The sequence below is a fragment of the Giraffa tippelskirchi genome, chromosome 7 (assembly GCF_054371585.1).
Source record: "Giraffa tippelskirchi isolate mGirTip1 chromosome 7, T2T-mGirTip1v1.2.pri, whole genome shotgun sequence".
Taxonomy (NCBI): Eukaryota; Metazoa; Chordata; class Mammalia; order Artiodactyla; family Giraffidae; genus Giraffa; species Giraffa tippelskirchi.
Genome location: NC_137281.1, coordinates 10465954 through 10487930, shown reverse-complemented (window position 1 = coordinate 10487930; position 21977 = coordinate 10465954). Strand labels below are relative to the sequence as shown.

Here is a 21977-nt window from a genome sequence, read left to right as displayed (position 1 = left end):
AAGTATAGTTGATTTACAATGTTGTGTTAGTTTCCAATGTACAGCACAGTGATTCAGTTTTACATATATAGACAGTCTTTTTCGTATTCTTTTCCATTAGGATTTATCACAGAATATTGAATAGAGTTCCCTATGTTATACAGTAGGACCTTGTTGTTTATCCATCCTATATATACTAGTTTGCACTTGCTACCCCAAACTCCCAATCCTTCCCTCCCCTACCCAGAATGGAATATTCTTTTTAAAAAATACAGCAGACACACAGAGAAATCATAGAATGATTGGGAGAATTTGATAACTGTGAAAAGTGTTTAGTACAAAGCCTGGCACAGAGCATGTGTTCAGTATGTGTTTAGTATTGTTATTATTATCATTCATGGAAAATGGAGTGACAGAAAGAAAAGCAAGAAAGGGACCAGGTGGAGAGAGATACCACATTAAGGGCAGATATTGGTGAGGGGGGATTTGGGAAGCTGGAGGGGGAGGGAACAGATGGCTGGGGGAGGGGAGAGAGGGAATCCCAGCGACAAAGGGATGCTCTGCCCAGCACCTGGTCCCCAAATTAATGAGGGGAGGGTCTTGGCCTGTCTCCCAAGAGGGCATACATTTGCATAAGCTCCCTCATCTACATGGCATTCCGGGCAATTTGCATACAGATGGAAGCCTGTGCCCTCCTTAGTCTGACCCCTCCTCCCACCTTGGCCAAGGGTCTGGGGGAAGGGGCAGCAGGTGTGGGGGGTGATGAACCACCATGATATGGGGCTCCAGGAAGTAAAGGCAAGTTCGGAGTAGACTCCCCTTGCTCCTCAACCTTCTGTGGCTCCCTATTGCTCTCAGGACCATGAGGCACCCTTCACCTAGCATTCAGGACCTGCTAAGATGTCACCCCTCACACATACCAACTGCTCCATCTCTCACATCTTGTGCCTTTGTGAATTTACTGTTCTCCCACCTGGAATGTCCTCTCTGGTTTCCCCCACTGTAACAAAGCTTGCCTCTCCTTCAAAGCCAGGACATCTTTAAAAATTCTGACAAGCTTTCCCTAGTGGCGTAGACAGTAAAGAATCTGCTTGCAGTGCAGGAGATCTGGGTTCAATCCCTGAGTCCGGGAGATCCTCTGCAGAAGGAAATAGCAACCCACTCCAGTGTCCTTGCCTGGGAAATACCATGGACAGAGAAGCCTGGTAGGCTACAGTCCATGGGGTTGCAAAGAGTCAGACACGACTGAACAACTAACAACACTCCTTGTCCTTGGAACTTAACTGGAATTTGTGTCACCTCTGGACTCATACAGATTTTATTAGTAAAGATGTGTTTTTTGTTGCAAATGAAAAAAAAAAAAACTGAATTAAAAAAAGTTGTGTAAATGAAAAGGGAAAATTATTCATTCATACAAGCAGGAAGGTCAAAGACTGACTACTTTCAGGCATAGTTGGATCCAGGGGCTCAAATAGTCTCATCAGAAAGCTGGCCTGTTCCATTTCTCAGCTCTGCTGTCCTCCTTGCACAGGCAGTTTCTTTTGTCTCCGGAGGCACCCAGAGTACCAGTGTTCTACCAGTTTAGCAACCCTCATCAAAAGAGGGTGTCCCTTTCCAGTTAGTTTAAGCAGACATCTCAGGACTAATTCCCACTGGTCAGGAATCAGTCCCACCCCCATCCATGAGCCAATCCCTGTGGCCAGGGGACCCAATGCTCTGATTGGCCAGGACTGGGCCAGGTTCATTCTGAACCATAAGGGCTTAGTACAGAAGAGGTTTTGCTGTTGTTCAGTCTCTCATTCGTGTCCAACTCTTTTCAGCCCCATGGACTACAGTATGCCAGGCTTCCCTGTCCTTCACTATCTCCTGGAGTTTGCTCAAACTCATGTCCAACCATATCGTTCTCTGTTGCCCCCTTTTCCTCTTGCCTTCAATCTTTTCCAGCATCAGGGTCTTTTCCAATGAGTTGGCTCTTCACATCAGGTGGCCAAAGTATTGGAGCTTCAGCTTCAGCATCAGTCCTTCCAATGAATATTCAGGGTTGGTTTCCTTTAATGGACTTCCCTGTTGGCACTAGTGGTAAAAAAAAAAAAAAACAAAAAACAAAAAACAAAAAAAAAACCTGCCTGCCAATGCAGCAGCAGACATAAGAGATGCAGGTTCAAAACCTGGGTTGGGAAGATGCCCTGGGAGAGGGCTTGGCAACCCACTCCAGTATTCTTGCCTGGAGAATCCCATGGACAGAGGAGCCTGGCAGGCTACAGTCTATAGGGTCGCAAAGAGTGGGACACAACTGAAGCGACTTAGCACACATTTCCTTTAGGATTGACTGGTTACAGGGCAGGTAAAATATAATACTTGGCATCAACTCCCTAGCTCCATCAGGAAGCCTTTGGCTCTGTGCCCCTACCTCCTGGTGGTTATGACTCTCCAGTGAAGTGTCACCTCTGAGACTCCTTGACGCTGGAAGTCAACTCCCCAGGTATGAGACTCACCCAGTCATCTGTCAACAAACACACAAGGTAGTGTTCAGCCTTATCCAAGTCCCCTTCTGCATGTGACTAGGGGCATGAAATTCCAGCCTCCTGGGGCTTACCTCCTCCTTGGCTCACCCCAGCTCACAAAGAAGAGCCAGGAGACAGTTGAGCACACTCCTTGACAGGCTTGGAGAAGAATGGGTGCTAGGCGGGGGGAACTTCCTGGAGAAACTCTCCCTGGGGACTGGTTATTTTGTCCAAGGGAGGAATGGGGGAAGGGGTCAGAATATCACAAAGCAAATCAGTAGCAAAGTTGGCACTAACCCCAGGGATCCTGGCCTTCTAGTCTGGCCCCAGATTGGGGAGAGAAGGACAGAGAGTTCTAGAGAGAATTTACTATGCACCTATGGTCGTTCTCCTTTATCTAGGGGATACATTCCAAGACCCCAGTGGATGTGTGGATTGTACTGAACCCTACATATACAGTGTTTTGGGTTTTTTTTATCCTATATGCACATCCCTGTGACAAACTTTCATCTATAAATGAGGCACAGCAAGAGAATATCCAAACTGCCAGCATCACTACTCTTGTGCTTTGGGGCCATTATTAAATAAAATGAGGGTTATTTGGACATCAGCCCCGCGACACCACTGCAGTCTATCTGATAATAGAACCGGCTACTAAGTGACTCAGAGGCAGGTAGTGTATAAGCACTGGACGGAGGGATGATTTATGTTTAGGGCTTGAGACTTCATCATGCCTCTCAGAATGGTTAAAAACCGATGAATTTTTATTTCTGGAATTTTCCATTTGATATTTTTGGACTGGGGTTGACACGGGGTAACTGAAACCGCAGATAAGGGGGAGTGGTGACGACTGTATTTGTCCAGCTGACCTCATGCCAGGCTGAGAGACACACCATGGGGAGGTCCTAGCCTGCTGCTTCCTTGCTGGGAGGCATGGGGGCAGATAATCACTCTATGCTCTGTGTGCTTTTCAGCAAAATAGGGATCGTGATATCTCCCTTCATGCGATTTTTGTGTGGAATTAACTGACAAGTGGGCATCTCTGGCGGCTCAGCTGGTAAAGAATCTGCCTGTAATGTGGGAGACCTAGGTTCGACCCCTGGGTTGGGAAGATCCCCTGGAGAAGGGAAAAGTTACCCACTCCCAGTATTCTCATGGACTGTATAGTCCATGGGGTTACAAAGAGACACAACTGAGTGACTTGGGGCTTCCGTCATAGCTCAGTCGGTAGAGAATCTGCCTGCAATGCAGAAGACCCAGGTTCGACTCCTGGGTTGGGAAGATCCCCTGGAGAAGGAAATGGCAACCCACTCCAGTATTCTTGCCTGGAGAATCCCATTGTCAGAGAAGCCTGGCGGGCTTACAGTCCATGAGGTCGCAAGAGGTGGACACGACTTAGCGACTAAACCATCACCAACTGACAAGTAGCCAACTCTTTGATTTTGGATCCAGTCACTTCTTTCTTTGTGCCCCAGTTTCCTCATCACATAGGGTGCTGTGGGGGGTTATTTGAGATAATAGAGCGCACTTGGATTACCGCCTGGCACATAGTCAGTGCTAAATACAATTAACAGTGTTATTACCAAGATGTGAATGCCAGTCAGTAAGTCTCCACTACTTAAGATCTTGCACTTCTGGGCAGGAAAACTCAGGTGTGTGGCAGGTGGGAAGGGAGGGCAAGTCTATGGGGGTCCTCTTGGTAGGCCACGAAGCATCAGCCCCCAGCTGATCAGCTCCTTTTCCAAGGAACTGGAACCAAGGGATTTCAAGCGCTCAGTGGCATCGTCTCCCTCAGCCTCTTGCTTGCCGCCCTCGTCCCTACACGCCGGGCGGCCTCACCAGCTCCCCCAGGCAGTCCAAAGAATGTGAAGAGGTAGGTGGGGGAGGGGAGGAGCGGGAGCCGCCGGGGAGAGACGAGGGGCCGAGTCTGAGCGACAGACACAAAGACTCGAGGAGGTTGGGAAGATAGGAGAAGTGGGACAAGGACACGGGGAGGGACTACTCAAGTCTGGAGGCCCGACCGTAGCCCAACCCTGCAGGGCCAGCCGAGGGCTAGGAGCGGTCTGTGCTGCCCCCTGGCGGAAGGCCGCAGTAAGGCGATGGTGCGGACCAGATGCAGGAGGAGAGGGCTGCGGGATGGAGAGAGGTCAAGAGAGACGCAGAGAGAAACCAGTCACTGAAAGAGACAGAAACGCACCGAGAAACACAGGGACAGAGAAAGACACAGAGATAGAAACCCACAGAGTGACAGGGGCAGAGACAGACACAGATGCAGGGAGCAAGAGAGACAGAGCCAGAGTCAAAGGGATGAAAAAAGACAAGAACCAAGTGACACAGAAACAGTGATAGAAAGACCACCAGGAAGAAAGAGACCAGAAACACAAAGCGACACCGAGACGTGAAAACTGAAAGACCCAGAGATAAACACAGGGACGGAAAAAGAGGCAGAGAGACTCACAAAGAAAGAAACAATAAAATACAGGAATCTAAAAAGACACGACGCGGCGACTCCCAAAGACTCAGGCAGAGATTAGAAAGAGATGTGGATAGCCTGGCTGAGATGCGGACAGACCTGACAAGACAGTGGGCACCGGGAGAGAATTGAGAAAGAAGCCAGGCGAGGAAGGGGGTGGAGTCTCAGCGTGTGGGCGGGGCTCCAGAGAGGCGGGTCTATAGGAAACCACGTGCCTCACGCATGTGTGTCCATATGGCCCTATCCAATACTGAAGGGGGCGGGGCCGAGGCAAACTGAACTCCTGAGGGGCGGGGCAGACTACAGGGAGAACGAATGGCCAAGGCCTTGCCTGGGGGCGGGACTTCGTGGAATCGGAGACATTCGGAAGCGCTGTACTTGCCCTATTAGGCAGGGGGCGGGGCTGGAGGGCAAGTTAGGTGTAAAGGGGCGTGGCTAGAGCACTAGGGGGCCGGGTTTGCCTGGAGAGGGCAAAGAGAGAATTCTGGGGCATAGGGGCCGGCGATCAAAGAGTCCTGGGAGGGACGAACTTAGAATCCTGGGGAGCAGCGGGTGTAGAATCCTGGGAAGGGGAGGGAAAGGAATACTGGGGGGGCGGGGCGAGCGTAGAATCCTGGGCAGAGACAGACTTGGAATCCCAGAAGGGGGCGGGGTCAGACCTGCCTGAGGGGGCGTTGCCGGAGCCAGATCTGAGCCAGATCTGCTCCGCGAGGAGGGGAGGAAGGGGGTGGGTCCTGTGACGTCAGTTAGTCCGAAGCCAGAAAGAATCTAAGGGCCGGGGGCGCTGAGCCGGGAGAACCCGACCTCGACAGCAGAGCCGAGAAAGCCGAGCGCCGCGGGAATCGGCCGGGAGCCGAAGCCACTCAGGCACCTACTCGTCTGCCCAGTCTATTGGCGCACGCAGAGTGGCCCTCAGGCCCCTGCCCGGGCCCAGTCCCTCCCCGGGCCCCTCATGGCCCGGGCCGCAGCCCTCCGGCCGTTGAGATTGTCGCCGCCGACGCTGCCGCTATTGCCGTTGCTGCTGCTCCTGCTCCGGGATACCGGTGAGAGAACGCAGTCGCCTCCCCGCCGCGCGCGAAACCATCCTTATCCCTACCCCCAGAAGGAGGGTCGCGATGATAAGGCGAGACTACCCCCATCTTTCCTTCTCTCAGAGTTGGGAGTCTGAGGCCCGGGGAGAATTGAGGGCAGGGAGCCAGATGTCCTCAGAGGGGCGGGCGGGGAGCTCGGACTTTGGGCCCCTTACAGGGCCAAGAATGATAATTCGGACGACCTGGGGAAGGGCATGAGGGCTCCAACCCCGGGCCCCAGGGTGCTGAAGGCTCTGACTCCTGGGCCCGGGAAACAAGGAACTCCTGGGCCCCAGAAAAATTAGGGGCTGAGGGCTCTATCTCTTGGGTCCCAAGGAGAATGAAGGCTAGGGGCTCCGTCTACCGGGGTCCTGGTAGAATTGGGGTCAGGAAGGGCTCGAACTTGTGGGTTCCAGATTGTGAGCGGGGTTCTCTGTCTCTAGGGTCCCAGACAGAACTGGGGGGGAGAGGAGGCCAAAAGGCCCTGTCTCCTGGGCTCTAGATTTAATTATGGGCATTGGAATGTCCTGGAATTCAGATATAAATGTGGGCAGAAACCCTGTCTCTTGGGTTCTAGATCTAATGAAGAGCCAGAGGCCCTGTCTGAAAGCTGGAGGCTCGGTCGGCTTGTGTCCCGCGTAGACTAAGGAGGCAGGGTCCCGCCGTCTGGGACCTTTCCCGTTCCTTGTGAGCGATCGGCGGGGACATCCCTGGGGAAGTTTTCCGGGTTTCACTTTCGTCGAGACGGGGCAGGGCAGGGGCGGGAGCTCTCCAGGCTCACCGTTCCGGATTCCCGGTTTCGGGACTTCATCTCTCCTCTCGTCGCGCCTTTGTCCTCAGAGCCGCAGCGGGAGGTGGACGTGAGGAGACGCCGCCCTAATCCGCTGTTTCTCCCTCCGCTCGGCCCAGTTCCCCGCCCCCTCCCCGACTCCTGTTTCCCCCACTTCCCCAGGGGAGGGGTGCATCCCCAGGAGAGGGAGGGGCTGCGAGGAAACAGGTGAGGGAGGCTCTGGCCCCGCCCCTTTGCAGGTGACCTGGCTGTTTATTCCCAGCTAGAAACTCATGATACTGGAGTTTCACAGACGTTTGCCAGAAAGTGCGAGGGAGCTCGCGGGAGCCCTTGGTCTTTTTTCCCCCAGCGTCTCTCTGAATGGTCTCCCAGTTTTTACCCAAAGCGAGGCCACTGACTTTTCCTTCCTCCTGTCTCTCCCTCTGCGTCAGACACAGTGAGATAAACTCAGAACCTGCCACCTCTGGCAGAATGCTCAGAATCCACCCCACCTTGGGCCAGGCGTTGACTTGGTGCGTGATCTCGCAGAAGGCTCTCTATCGCCCTAAGGGACAGGTCCAGTTCCTGTTCCCATTTGACAGATGAGGAAACAGAGGCTTAGAAAGGACAAGCCACTTTCCCAGCATCCTCAGCCAGTTTGCAGACTTCAGAGCCTTTCTTGGCTCTGCCCCACCGGTGGGCTCCAGAAAGTGCCTCTGAGCCTCCATTCCCTTCTTTGGAAAACTGAGATAACAATTCCATCCCAGCAGGGACACTGGGGTGGGTGGGGGGCAGGTTCAGAAATCCCACTAATCCCCTGAGGAAACTCTTAGCACTTGAGGAGAAGAGCTTCCCCCTTCCCCACACTCCATCCTTGTGCCTTTGTGCCCTGCACTCTCTCATCTCTGCCTCTTTCCTTCCCTCCTTTCCTTCCTCTTCTTCTCTGTCTCTCCCTCCCCTCCTTCCCTCACTTTCTCTCCCCCCGCTTCCTCTCTCCATTTCTCACCCTCTCCCTGTCTGCTCCTCTGGCTCTCTAATCTCTCTCCAAGCTCTTTCTCTCCTCCTTTCTCACCCTCTCTCTCTCTCTCCTTTCCATCCATCTCTGTTTCCCTGTCCCTGGCTGCTCTGACTTCCCCCTCCTTGGCCTCTGAGGAATGAGAGTGCACCACCTGGGCTTCCTGCTGGGCCGGCTCCCCTCCCCAGTCCTCCTGGGCTTTCACTGCTCATCCGTGTCAGCCAGGCAGCCCCACGTAGTGGAGGGGGATGGGAGGAGAGGGGACTGCCGGTCTGCTGTCTCTTCTCATTAGGGAAGGAGAACTGGACAGGGGAGAAGTAGGAGTGGGTCAGCTCACATCCTGGGGGGGAGCAGAGGGGCAAGAGGAATTCAGGGAGAGGCTGGAGATACACGGATGGGGACAGAAGCCAATAGAGGGAGGGTGTCAAACAAATTTAGGGACAGGGTCAGAGATACATATAGAAATGGAACAGACAGATGGGGGGATGAAATCCAGCGATAGGGATGGGGCAGAGAAAGGGGGGAGCAGGGGAAAGGGAGCTGGAAAGACATCTCGATAAAGGCAGGAACGGCATAAAGAGACAGAGGTTTTGTGACAGTTGGGTGGGGGCCCAAAAGACCCCAGCCAGTCACTGATGGTGATGCTACGACCCAGGGTGGTCAAGGCACAGGCCAACCTCAAGGCCAGCACTGTGTGGGGGCTACCGTGAGTGATGGACACAGGAGGGACAGGGAGTTGGGCAGGCTGGCTAGCTCCCCCACCCCTACCAGAGACGCTGTTACATTTTTAATGTCCCAGCGATGCTGTGAAATGGAGCAAGAGAAGGAGGAGAAAAGGGGACCCAGCAAGATGGCCCAGTGAAGATAAAGTATGTCAGGGGTGTGGAGGAACATGCAGAGATGGGGAGACCCAGGAGGCAGAGGGTCAGAGCCACGGAGAAACAGAGATCCTGAGAGACAGAGACCAGAAACCTGGAGAGATTAGAGACCCCAGGAATTGGTGCAGGGAGCCAGAGATGAGGAGACCCCCAGACCCAAAAGATCCAGACCTCAGATGTCAGAGTACAGAAGAAAGAGAATATGAGAACAGGTAGGGTCTTTTGAGCATGGTGAAAATGATCTGAAATTGATTGTGGTCATGGAGGCACAAATCTATGAATTTACTTAAAGTCATTGAACTAAACACTTTAAATGGGCAAATCATATGGTATGGGAATTATATCTCAATAAACTTTTAGAGAGAGACAGACGGACAGACACAGAGAGCAGAGACTAGGGACTCCTGGGAGACACAGAAGGACAGACTGGGAACCCTAAGAACCAGAGACAGAAACACAAGAGATCAAAGAGACAGGACCTGTGAGAGGAGGGCCAGAGTCTCAGAGACAGAAGTGTTTTGGTGTAAACTCAGCCTGGGCAGAACGGTGGGGGTGGGGTTCTGTCTGAGGGGCTCGACCAGGAAGAAGAGTCCTGGAGATTCACCCCCAGAAGCATCAGACTCCACAGGGGAGACCTTCAGTAGGGGTGAAGTCCCTGCAGAAAGGCAGAAAATCACAGACCAGGGAGGGGAATGATGACCATCACCTGAGCTGAGTGATGACCACCATCAGAGAGGTGGGCTGGGGGAGGCAGGTGAAGATATGCAGACCCAGACAGACAGCCCGATATCTTGGCTGCTTCTGCTCAACAACACCCCCCGCCCCCAACCAAACCGGCTCCTGGATGTCCTCTGTGGGGGTGAGCACCATGATTAATGCAATTAATTAATTAAGGAGGTAGCTGAGGCAGCAGCTGAGGCCAGCGCTCCAAGCACACTGGCCTTCAAGGGCCAGCTGGCGTCTGCCACACCCTGTGGTCAGAGGGCAGGTCACGATACCTTGTGGGTCTGGAGAGGTGAGCCAAGCCAGGAGGAGCCAGCCAGGCAGGCAGGAACCCAGGAGTCCGGGCCCCCAGCCCCTTCCTCTCAGCCCTGATTTCCCCTCCCCAGATCTCAGGGTCTCAGGCTCTGGGTCTCTGTCCCCACCCGCCCAAAGGATTCCCCTGGACTCACACAATGCCCTGAGCCGCCCCTACCCTGCCACCACAGGAAGCCTGGCATCCCAGGCCACAGGCAAGGGAAGTGTGTCTGGGGACCCAGCTGACACCCTGTGAAGCTGTCACCAGCCTGGCTGGCCAAGGAAAGCTGAGGGCGGCTGGCATTCCCACGGCCACACCCTCCCCCACTGTGCTGCTGACCATGTTCTGGCCAAGGTCAGGGCACAGGCTCCCGCCCAGCAGTGTCGCGGACACTAGGGTCTGAACTCCAGGCCAACCTTCCTCCTGGCTTCATCTCTCCCGCCTCTGCCTGAAACGCAAAACATCTGGGTATCAGCCAATACACCTCGTTCCTCTCACCACCCACCCCTGCCCCGCAGCTGGTCAGCCTCCATGTCCCAACCATTGCAACTTCTGAATGTGTTTCCAATCGAGTTCATCCTCCATCCCCACAGCCCTGACCCCCGACGCCTGGCCCCACTCCATTCTGAGGGTTCTTTCTAAAGCACAAATCTAACCCTGTCCTTCCCCCTGCCTATAACTCTCTATGGCTCCCTACTGCCCCTAAGAAAAAGCCCAGACTCTAACTCAGCCTCAGCCTCTGTCATCTAATGCACTGTTGCTTCCCCATCTCCACCTCATTGATTCACTCAGCACATTTCTGGAGCTCTTACAGTGTGCCAGGTACTCTTCTAGGCTCTGGGAATACAGCAGTGACCAAGGCTCAGATGGTAGAGACTCTGCCTGCCAATGCAGGAGACCCGGGTTTGATCCCTGGGTCAGGAAGATCCCCTGGAGAAGGGAATGGATACCCACTCCAGTATTCTTGCCTGGAGAATTCCATGAACAGAGGAGCCTGGCAGGCTACAGTCCATGGGATAGCAAAGAGTTGGACATGACTGAGGGACTAATACTTTCAAGACAAAGATCCCTGCCCCCAGAACTAATGTTCTAGCAGGGAAAAGACATCAGGTTCAATGAGGAAAACGAAGCAGTGTCAAGGGAATTTCTGTTCTCATCATTAGGGTGGTCAGGGAACACCCCAGAGCAAAGATATGAAGGGAGTGAGGGAAGGGAAAGTATTCCAGGATGAGAGAACAGCAAGTGCAAAGGCCCTGAGGTGGAACTTGCCTGGCATGTCTGAGAAGTGGTGAGGAGGATGGCGTGTCTGGAGTAGGGTGAGCCAAGGGGAGAGGGTAAGAGATGAGGTCAGAAAGAGGATGGGCACAGGTCACACAGGACCTTGTGGGCTGCTGTAAAGACTTGAGCTTTTTTTTTTCCCTGAGTGATGAGAGAGCCATAGAAGAGACCCTTCTCTGCATGTGGGAACTGCAGCGGGCACCTGCAGCCCTCCACGGTGGGGAGAGGGGTGTGTGTGGCATGACCTAGGGGAGAGATGCCACTGGCTTAGACCAGGATACAGGCAATGCAGGGGTCAGACCTGGTCCACTTGAAGATGTATTTTGAAGAAGCTGATGGGATTTCCTGATGGATTGCAATGCAGGTTGAGAGAGAAAAAGTGGAGTCAGGTATGACTACAAAGCTTCCATCCTAAACCTTTTACTGAGGTGGAAAGACCTAAAAGATGGGCTATTAACCGTATGGGGGCTGAACCATGCTATTCATTCATTCAAAATGAGACATTTAGAATGGGGATCGTGGAGCCTTGGAATTTTAAAACCTTCATTTCACACATATGGAGCATCTACCAGGAGCAGGTCTCTGTTGCAGATCCCGAGGGTACCCCTATGAGCAAGACCAGGCAAAGAATTCCTGCCCTCCAGGAGCTCAGGAGGGTCATGAAAACCTGTTGTGTGAGATGGGGAAATAGTGAGGTGCGGAGTGAGGGGATGAGAGGCAGCTGGTCAGAAAGAGGAAGGGTGTGTGGCCATCCGGGACAGAATATTGGTGATGACAGAAATTTCTGAGAAGCTTGCCCCACAAGAAGCTAAAAGTGGGGTTTTTTAATTTAATCAATTAATTCATTTATTTCAGGCTTGCCAATCAGAGATTGAACCCCTGCCCTCGGCAGTGAAAGCAGAGTCCTAAGCACTAAGTTGCCAGGAAATCCCCAAAAGTTTTTATTTTTTTTCTTTTTTTAATCTTCTGAAGCTACCAGGGCCACTCAAGTTGCAGGAGGACAACCTCCCTCAGAAGAGGGGTGTGAACCCCAGGCCACGACAGTGAAGCCCAAGTCCTAACCACTGGGCCTAACCAGGGAACTCCCCAGAAGAGGGGCAACTGGCAGCCACAAGATTTCCTTAGGACAAGAAATCTGAGTCTCCAAAGGGACCCAGTGACCCAGAGAGAGATGTGGGGCTCCATGGGCTGGAACTTGGCTTCCCTTGGGAAGGGTCTCCTCCTCCAGGAAGCCCTCCTGCCCTTCCCCTCGGCTGGGTCAGGCCCCTGCTTTAGATCCTCCCCTCCACCCCCAGCCCTGCCCCACCCCCGACTATCTGTACAATCTCTCCCCTCTCCTGGAATGTCAACTCCTGGAGGACTTGTCCTGACACGTCTGTGGAATGTGCAGCCAGAACAGATACTGATATTTATTTAACAGTTTCTTTTTTTTTTCCCAACAGTATTGATTGAGCACCTACTATAACCACACCCTGGTGTGGGCTCTAGGGATACAGTAAGCAACAAGATAGACAAATCCCCATCCTCAGGGACTGACTCTAGTACCCGGGGTCTCCGTGTTGAGCAACTATTTGTTTGCCCACTGGTTGGCACAGACTGGAAAAGAATGGCTAGCAGGAAGGTTCTACCACTCAAGCCCTTGAAGTTCTAAATCTTTGCTTTAGTCAAGTTGTTCTCCAAGTGAAGAACCCTCAATGGTTCCCACTTACCTCAAGAAGAAAACTTAAACCCTCAGCCCCACCCTACATCTCTTCTGTGGCTCACTGGCCTGGGTGTTTTTTCCCTGAGTTCCCTTCCCTCCTCACCCAGCTTGAAATGGGCAGAGCCTTTGGGAACCCTTGTCCCATCCTCAGTGCCTCTGGGGGCCACGCAGGTAATGGGTCCTGGCACCTTGAGGGAAGAGGGAGACCCTGCCTCAGCTCCACCCAACTGCTGCTCCCAGGGTCTCATATCCTGATTTTTGTCTGGATTTGACCTCCAGATCTTTCTGTGCTGCTAGGTCACTTCTGGAACTGTGCTACCTGAGCCAAAAGTAACTATGAGGGAGCTGGACTTGGCCGGTAGCATGCGGCTGTCTGCCCCCACTTGATTCACCTGCTGTGCCTGCCCTCCAAGGAACCTACGGGAGAAAATCATGTCATGGACTTGTCGCCAGGGACCCTACAGCATTGCTTAAACATTCCCATTTTACAGATGGAGAAAATCAGGCTCAAAGCAAAGTCACCTGGGGACTTCCCTGGTGGTCCAGTGGCTGGGAGACTACATGCTGCCAATGCAGGGGGCCTGGGTTCGATCCCTGGTCAGGGAACTAGATTCCACATGCCGCAACTGAGAGTTGCCATGCCACAGCTAAAGATCCTGCATGGCACAATGAAGACGGAAGATCCCACATGCTGAAACCAGGACCTGGTGTGGCCAAATAAATAAATATTGGAAAAAAAAAAGTCACCCACCTAAAAGGGGACAGAGCCAGCAGGAAGCTCCCAGCCATCTGCTCCAGGGTCCCACACATGACACTCTGCAGTGTGGTCCCTCCAGAGGGGAGGATGCCCCTATCTCAAGGTGGTCCCCCTGGGTTTGAGTTGCAAGATATATGTAGGGATTCCATGAGAGGATGTGTGTGTCACATGGCCTTCACTGATGGGTTCTTTTGAGAAGTGCCTAGGACAGGTCTTGCCCGAAGGACTGCCTTCTTTTGGGGACCCTCTCACTAGGGTCACTTGTTAATGTTCCCTGGATTCCTGTGGGAGGCCAGCAGCTGCACACACGCGTCCCCTCATGTCTCAGTCAAAGACAGCTGGGCATGGGCCCTTGCCTCAGAGCTGGGTGTCAAGGGCTACTTGTAATTATACTTAGCTGGTTGTGTTTATTTACCAAGCACTGATCTTGCACTTCCTGGGGCCCTGTGTGCTAAGTGCTCAACAAACATCCTTTAATCCTTAAACAGCAACCCCTAGGAGGTGGGCACCATTATTACCCTCCCCTTTACAGCTGAGGAAACTGGCGCACAGAGAGGTTAAACGACTTGTCTAGTGTCACATAGCCAGTAAGTGGCAGAGCTGGGATTTGAAGGCACTCAGTCTGTGCTCTCAGTAGCCATGCTGTACTGCCTTGCACAGTAAAAAAAAATTCACCTTAAAAAAAAAAAAGTTATTAATGCATTCATTTGGCTGCGCTGGGTCATAGGGTTAGAGTTAGGGATGTGGCATGTGGGATTTAGTTCCCTGGCCAGGTATTAAACCTGAGCCCCTGCATTGGGAACATGAAGTCTTAGCCACTGGACCACCAATGGAAGTTTCTGGAGAAACATTTATTTTTATATTGGTTTTTATTAAAAGTCAGAAAACAAATGATGAGCTGAGAAATAAAAGACATATATTCAGACAAAAACTGGCATGCCAATGCTCACAGTAGCTTTGTTCATAATCACCAAAAGGTGAATACAACTCAGTTGTCCATCAGCTGCTAAATGAACAAACAAAATGTGGTCAGTCTGTACAGTGGAATATTACTGAGCCATAAAAAGGAACCAAGGCACTGATCCATGTTACTGCCTGGGTACACCTTGAAAACATTTGCCAAGTGAAAGAAAGTAAACACAAAAGGCCACATATTTTATAATTTGATTTATGTGATATGCCCAGAAGAGGCAAATCTCTAGACAGAAAATAGATTACTGATTGTTAGTGACTGGGGGATGGGAGGTGCAATTGACTGTATAATGGGTACATGGATTTCTTTGGGGCATTACAACAATGTCCTAAACTTGATTATGGCAATGGATGCATGACTCCTGTGAATATATGAAAAGCCACTGAATCATACATTTTTAATGGATAAATGGGAATTAATCTCACTAAGGCAGTTAATAGAAAAAAAAAAACAGGGTCAGAGGGTTGTAGGTTTTATAGAAAAGTGAGAGAAAAAAATGAAATACATATCCTTAAAATTTTTTTAAAATTTCTTTTGGCATAGATTTGAGTTTTTGTTATTTTTGGAAGATTCTTTTTTCCCTCCAAATATTTGATAATGAATAATTTCCAACATACGCATGTAAGTTGGAAGAAAGGCCCAGCAGCCTCCCTCGTCTCTGCCTCTAGACTTGACAGCGGGTCATATTCTGTCATGTTTGTTTCATCACTTTATCATTTTAGGGTTTTTTTTTTTTTTTGATGAACATTTGAGAGTACATTGCAGATATGATATTTCCACCTTTTATCTTCCCCTTCTTTTTTCTTCTTTTTGGCTGTGCTGGGCTGCTTGTGGAATCTTAGTTCCCTAACCAGGGATTGAACCTGGGCCCTCAGCAGTGAGAGAGCCTAGTCTTAACCAGTGGACCAACAGGAAATTCTCACCCTCCCTTTATCGTCTAAGAAAAAGAAATACTACATAAAAGAGATAACCAACAAGGACTCCCTGCATAGCACAGGGAACTATACTCAATGTTTTGTTAAACCTGTAAGGAAAAGAATCTGAAGACAATTCTGAATCACTGTGCTATACACCTGAAACTGACACATTGTAAATCAGTTACAGGACTTCCCTGGTGGTCCAGTGGTTAAGAATCCGCCTACCAGGGAGAAAGGTTCGCTCCTTTTCTTCTGGCGGCAGCCATCAGGGTGAGTTGAAATGGGTACGGACAAGTACATCCAGGAGCTATGGAGGAAGAAGCAGTCAGACGTGATACGCTTCCTACCCCAGGTGCGCTGCTGGAGGTACCACCCGCTCTTCGGCGCTGCACCGCGCCCCGCGTCCCCGCCCTACCCGGCCCGACGAGGTGCGCAGGCTGGGGTACAAGGCCAAGCAAGGTTATGTCATACACTGGATTCGTGTGCGCCTCGGTGGCCGCAAACGCCCAGTTCTAAGGATGCCACCTTCGGCAAGCCTGTCCACCATGGTATCAACCAGCTCAAGTTTGCTCGAAGCCTTCAATCTGTTGCTGAGGAGCACACTGGACGCCACTGTGGAGCCCTGAGGGCCCTGAGTTCCTACTGGATTGGTGACGATTCTACATACCAGTTCTCTGAGGTTATCCTCATTGATCCATTCCATAAAGCTATCAGAAGAAACCCTGACCCCTAGTGGATCAACAGACCAGTCCACAAGCACGGGGAGGTGGCGGGGGCTAACTCTGCAGGCAGAAAGAGCTGCAGGCGAGGCAAGGGCTACAAGTTCCACCACGCTATTGGTGGCTCTCCCTGTGCAGCTTGGAGAAGGCGCGGTATTCTCCAGCTCCACCGCTAATATAAGTAACATTTGTCAAGTTCTTAGCTAATAAACAATTTAGGACGTCCTTGTCTCCTTAAAAGTGTTTTTTAATTTGTCTGTTAAAACTGGTTGTCTGCAGATTGCTTCATTGAATGCATTGTCAAATTATGAAAGTTAGGGACTTCCCTAGTGGTCCAGTGGTTAAGACCCTGAGCTTCCAATGCAGGGGGCACAGGTCTGATCCCTGGTCAGTCTGGAACTAAGATCCCACATGCCTGGAGCTAAGATCAACTAAGACCTGGCACAGCCAAAAAAAAATTACGGAAGTTAAAGTGTAGTGATGCTTGAAGACTAAGTGATGGTGTATCTCGTCTCTAATAAGGGAAATGCCTTTGTTTTTGCTTTGCTAGGGAGTTGATATATCCATATTTAAAATGCTTTTTGGTACAATAGGTGTAAAGTTCTGTAAAAGAAGAGTGCAGAAATTTAACCCTAGATTTGTTGATGCATGTGATGAGACCTGCAGCTTTACTGGGGTGATGCAATGCTCTGCAGTTCTATAGAGTTTGGCAGCGACAACATTTTAAGTTGGATTTTCCTTGGAAATGTGAAGGGCATCCTGATCCTTTCTCAAGATCATATGCAGAAAAATAAAGTTGACTAGGGTCCATGTTTTAGGCTTAATCTAATACTACATTTATGTAACTGCTGCTTCTGAAAGGCGAAAAGTAATGCCACTATTTTTAAGAGAATTGAATAGACCTGTTGCAAGAGGGTTCTCAGAAATGAATCAAATCCTGATTTACCAAAATTAAATTGCCTTGGCCTCCATGGTACCCCTGAAGTTCACATAAAGCTCCTGGTTCAGACTCTGGTATCTGTAGGATACTGAACTTCATGCAAAATGGTTGTATTGACACTGGTGTCGATTAAAACTAATGGAAATTGAACATTAGATAAGTGAGAGGGAGTTATTAGCCCTGAGGTTTGTAACGTTAGTAGGATTGGGAGGTTGATGTTCATCAGATCCCTTTCATGTGTAGGACAATAGGAAAAACTTACCAAAAAATTAAATGTTTTATCTGTAGTATTAGTTTGTGACCATCATGAACCACCTTAGGGGATGCAGGAAATAGGGGTGGTATCATTGCTAAGTGTTCTCTAGGGTCAAGTCACTCCATTCTTAAAAGGCTACTGAGAGGGACTTCCCTTGGGGGTCCAGTGACTAAGACTCTGTGCTCCCATTGCAGTGGGCCCAGGTTCGATCCCTGGTCAGGGAACTAAATGCCACATGCTGCAATGAAGATCAAAGATCCTGCGTGCTGCAACTAAGAACTGGCAAGCTAAATAAACAAATAATAAGTATCTTTTTTAAAAAAAGGCTACTGAGAAAAGTCATGTAGTTGGTGTCACTACAAGTTCAATTGGCTTCTGACTGTGCTGTCTACAATTGTTCCCATCCCTGCTCAAATGACCCTCAAGAGCCTCACAGTTCCAGACTTGCTGGGCCACCAGTTGTGGTTGGGCTCACCACCTCATTCTGCCTATTGCATCGTGTCTTCCTGGAGACTAGACTTCTGTCTCCCAGGGTGTATTTGAGTGTAGGAAATACGGAAGAGGAATTGCCCCAGTTCTTGGTTTGCTCTCTTAATAGGTAGTTTAATTTTGAAATCTAATTGCTGATTTTCTTGAACCAATTTTTCTTGTCTTTTTCTCCAAGGGTCTTTTAAAAGGCCCACTTAAGTGATTTCCAGAAAACAGGCTTGCAAAACCTTTTGAGACCCAAATTCCTTCTCACTCAAAAAATCTTAAACCATATTCTTTTGTGTGTAGAGGTTGTTCAACTATATAATAATAGAATAAATGTCTATTAAACTAAAAAAAAAAAGAAAAAAGAATCTGCCTGCCAATGCAGGGGACACAGGGTTCGATCCCTAGTCTGGGAAGTTTCCACACTCTGCAGAGCAACTAAGCCCAAGCACCACAACTACTGAAGCACAGACAAAAATTAAATAAATAAATAAAATTTTAAAAATAAATCAAATCAACTATACTTCAATAAGAGGGAATTCCCTGGCGGTCCAGTGGTTAAGACTCGGCACTCTCACTGCCAAGCCTGGGTTCTATCCCTGGTAGAGGAACTAAGACACTAAAAGCTGTATGGTGAAAAATGAAATAAAATAGGATATTTTTAAAAGATTTTTGATTTAAGGAATACTTTGTGGTTGTTCAGTCACTAAGTCATGTCCCACTCTTTCCCACCCAATGGACTATATAGCATGCAAGTCTCCTCCGTCCTCCACTATCTCCCAGAGTTTGGTCAAATTCATGTCCATTGAATTAGTGATACTACCTAACCATCTCATCCTTTGCCACCCACTTCTCCTTTTGCCTTCAGTCTTGCCCAGCATCGGGGTCTTTTCCAATGAGAGCTCTTCACATCAGGTGGCCAAAGTATTGGAGCTTCAGCTTCAGCATCAGTCCTTCCAATGAATATGCAGGGTTGATTTTCTTTTTAAGATTGACTGGTTTGATCTCCTTGCTGTCCAAAGGACTCTCAAGAGTCTTTTCAAGGACCACAATTCAAAAGCATCAATTCTTCAGTGCTCAGTTTTCTTTATGCTCCAACTCTCACATCCATACATGATTACTGGAAAAACCATAGCTTTGACTCTCTGCGGATCTTTACTGGCAAAGTGATGTCTCTGCAGATTAATATGCTGTCTAGGTTTGTCATATCTTTCTTTCCAAGGAGCAAGCGTCTTTTAATTTCATGGCTACATGAATGTTACATAATCACAATTTATTCATCACACCTAAGATCACGAGCAGTAATTCCATAATCGTATGACATATAGCCCAGAACCTAAATGGCCCTAGTTTTCCTCAAGCTGTCTTATCTGGCTGGCCTTTTGGGAACTGGGACGGCGTGAAGATGCCTGCATTACCCTGGGGTCTGCATTTCCGGGGTGGGGTGGAGGGGGCCCCCTCCCATGATGCCCCTGCCTGGCCCAGGGATTTCTAGGTCCTTCCCCGACCCGACCTCTCTCTCTCTCCTCTCTCCCCAGGAGCCCAGGATGTGCGAGTTCAGGTCGCTGCTGAGGTGCGGGGCAACCTGGGGGACACGGTAGAGCTTCCGTGCCACCTGTTGCCTTCAGCGCCTGAAATCCGAGTGTCCCAAGTGACGTGGCTGCGCCTGGACGCGCCTGAAGGCAAACAGAACGTGGCCATCTTCCACCCCCAGTATGGTCGCAGCTTCCCCAGCCCAAAGCCCGGCAAGGAGCGGCTGTCTTTCGTCAATACCGCGCCGAGCGCGGGGGCCGGGCAAGGCACGGAGCTGGAGGTGCAGGACGCCACGCTGTCCCTCAGGGGGCTGACGGTGGAGGACGAGGGCAACTACACTTGCGAGTTTGCCACCTTCCCCAAGGGAACCAGTCGGGGAGTCACCTGGCTCAGAGTCATAGGTGAGTGGGGTAGGGGGTGCGGGGCTGCGGCGAAGTGAGAGGGGGAAGGATGCAACGCGCGAGCGCCCCCAATTGGCCTGTTTCTGGGCTTTAGTTGGGAAATCGACCTACCTTGTTTGCGGTCATCAGCTGGCCGTGATTTCATTAAGCACCTGCTATTTGCCACCGGTAGTTCTGCAGGGAGGAGATACAGCCGGCAAGAAGCACTCAGTAGATTGAGTCCCTACTCTGTGCCAAACACTATGCCATGCTCTAGGGATGAAGCCCTAAGGAGAACAGGAGTCCCCGTTCTCCTGGAGCTTAGACTCCAATTAAGGGAGTTCAGTTCAGTTCAGTCGCTCAGTCGTGTCCGACTCTTTGCAACCCCATGAATTGCAGCACACCAGGCCTCTCTGTCCATCACCAACTCCCGGAGTCTACCCAAACCCATGTCCATCGAGTTGGTGATGCCATCCAACCATCTCATCCTCTGTCATCCCCTTCTCCTCCTGCCCCCAATCCTACCCAGCATTAGGGTCTTTTCCAATGAGTCAACTCTTCGCATGAGGTGGCCAAAGTATTGGAGTTTCAGCTTCAACATCAGTCCTTCCAATGAACACCCAGGATTAATCTCCTTTAGGATGGATTGATTGGATCTCCTTGCAGTCCAAAGGACTGTCAAGAGTCTTCTCCAACACCACAGTTCAAAAGCATCAATTCTGCGGCGCTCAGCTTTCTTCACTGTCCAACTCTCACGATAAATAAGAAAAATAAGAGTGAGCTGGGTGGTGGTAGGCGCTTTAGAAATTGGAGGAGAATAAGTTACCATTTTAGTGAGGGTGGTCTGGTGCTATTTGAACTCAAACTAGGGAGGGTTTGAGGGAGTCCTGCAGGTCCATGGAGGAGAGTTTCAGGCAGCAGGACCAGCAAGTGCAAAGGCCCTGGGGCAGGGCACACCTGGAAGGTCTGAAGAAAAGCCAGGAAGTCAGTATGGCTGGAGATGAGTGATTGGGGGGGGCAGGGAGAGGCAAGGTCAAGCCAGTGATGGGGGAGCACAGATCACAGATGACCTCATGGACCATGAGAAGATGTTGGCTTTTGCCTTGAGAGAACAACAGCTACAGGAGATTCTGAGTAGAGGAGGAAGGTGTTGACTTGGGTTTTCACAGGCTCCGTGGGGAGTGAGGATGGAGGCTCACAAAGGCGTTGAGGGCATAAGTCCAGGAGACAGGTGATGGCAGTTAGACCAAAGGGGAGGCAGTGGAGGTAGTGAGATGTCATTGTCTTATGGAAACATTTTAGAGGTCAAGCCAGAGAATAATCAAATTAGCAAACGAAAGGAGCTCCAGGATGTTGTAATACTCAGAGTAAGGCCCCAGCGGACTCACGTAGAGAGAATGGTCAGTGAAAGCCTCTTAGTCAAGTCCCTAAGTGTAAGCAGGAGCCACCCGTGGGGAGAAGAACGAAGGCACAACAGAGGGAACAGTCTAGGCAAAGGCTGGGATAAGAGAAACAAACTAGCACATTCTAGGAGCAGACAGGAGGCTCGTGGCAAGGGCTAGAATAAGCCTCAAAGAGGCGAGGAACCAACAGGTCCAGGTTACATGAACCTCACGGACAAGAGACCAGGTGGCTGGAATTCATCTGATTTTTTTTTTTTTTTCTCCCGTGCTGAGCAGCTTGGAGAATCTCAGTTCCCCAACCAGGGATTGAACCCGCACCCTTGGCAGTGAAAGCATGGAGTCCTAACCACCGGTGGACCACCAGGGAATTTCCTTCATCTGAAATGTGATTTGGAGCCATAAGAGGGTTTCAAATCATAAGAACACCCTGACCAGGGTCTTGAAATTCTTTAAAAAAAGGGGGGGGGGGGAGGCGGTCACTGGCAGGACTTCCCGTGGTCTAGTGGTTAAGAATCCACCTGCCAGTGCAGGGGACATGAGTTCAATCCCTGGTCCCAGAAGATCCCACGTGCCATGGAGCAACCTAGCCCGTGCACCACAACTACTGAGTTCGCACTCTACAATAAGAGAAGCCACCGCAATGGGAGGCCCATGCACTGCAACCAGGCGTGGTCCCCACTCACCACAATTAGAGAAAACCCGCTTGCAGTAACGAAGACCCAGAGCAGCCAAAGATAAATAAAAGAAGAAAAAAAAAGATCAACTGGCTGCCAGGGTCAGGGAGGGATGGTGGGCATGGGGCATCAGAAGGGTAAACAAAGGTAGAAGGAAGCAAGGAGACAGGTGAGAGAAGGCATTGGCTTGGAAGAGGGAAGAAGCAGGGAGGAGTGGGGAAAGGAGCGAATAAATAGAGAAGTGAAATAATCACCCTTTTGGGAG

General features: G+C 50.5%; 1 protein-coding gene and 1 pseudogene across 5 annotated transcripts in view; both read left to right on the top strand.

Annotated features, from left to right (window-relative positions):
* The first annotated feature begins 5704 nt into the window (after positions 1 to 5704).
* Positions 5705 to 21977, top strand: part of NECTIN2 (nectin cell adhesion molecule 2) — a 34797-nt gene continuing 18524 nt past the window's right edge. For all 4 annotated transcript variants that reach the window (XM_081515818.1, XM_081515817.1, XM_081515819.1 and 1 more), the window contains exons 1-2: positions 5705 to 5999; positions 19261 to 19656. In XM_081515818.1, the coding sequence (XP_081371944.1) occupies positions 5909 to 5999; positions 19261 to 19656 (487 nt within the window). In that variant the 5' untranslated portion in view covers positions 5705 to 5908. The remainder of the gene's footprint in view (positions 6000 to 19260; positions 19657 to 21977) is intronic.
* Positions 15614 to 18081, top strand: LOC145515438 (large ribosomal subunit protein eL15 pseudogene; annotated as a pseudogene). Its single transcript, XR_014060888.1, has one exon. The product of XR_014060888.1 is annotated as a large ribosomal subunit protein eL15 pseudogene (transcript).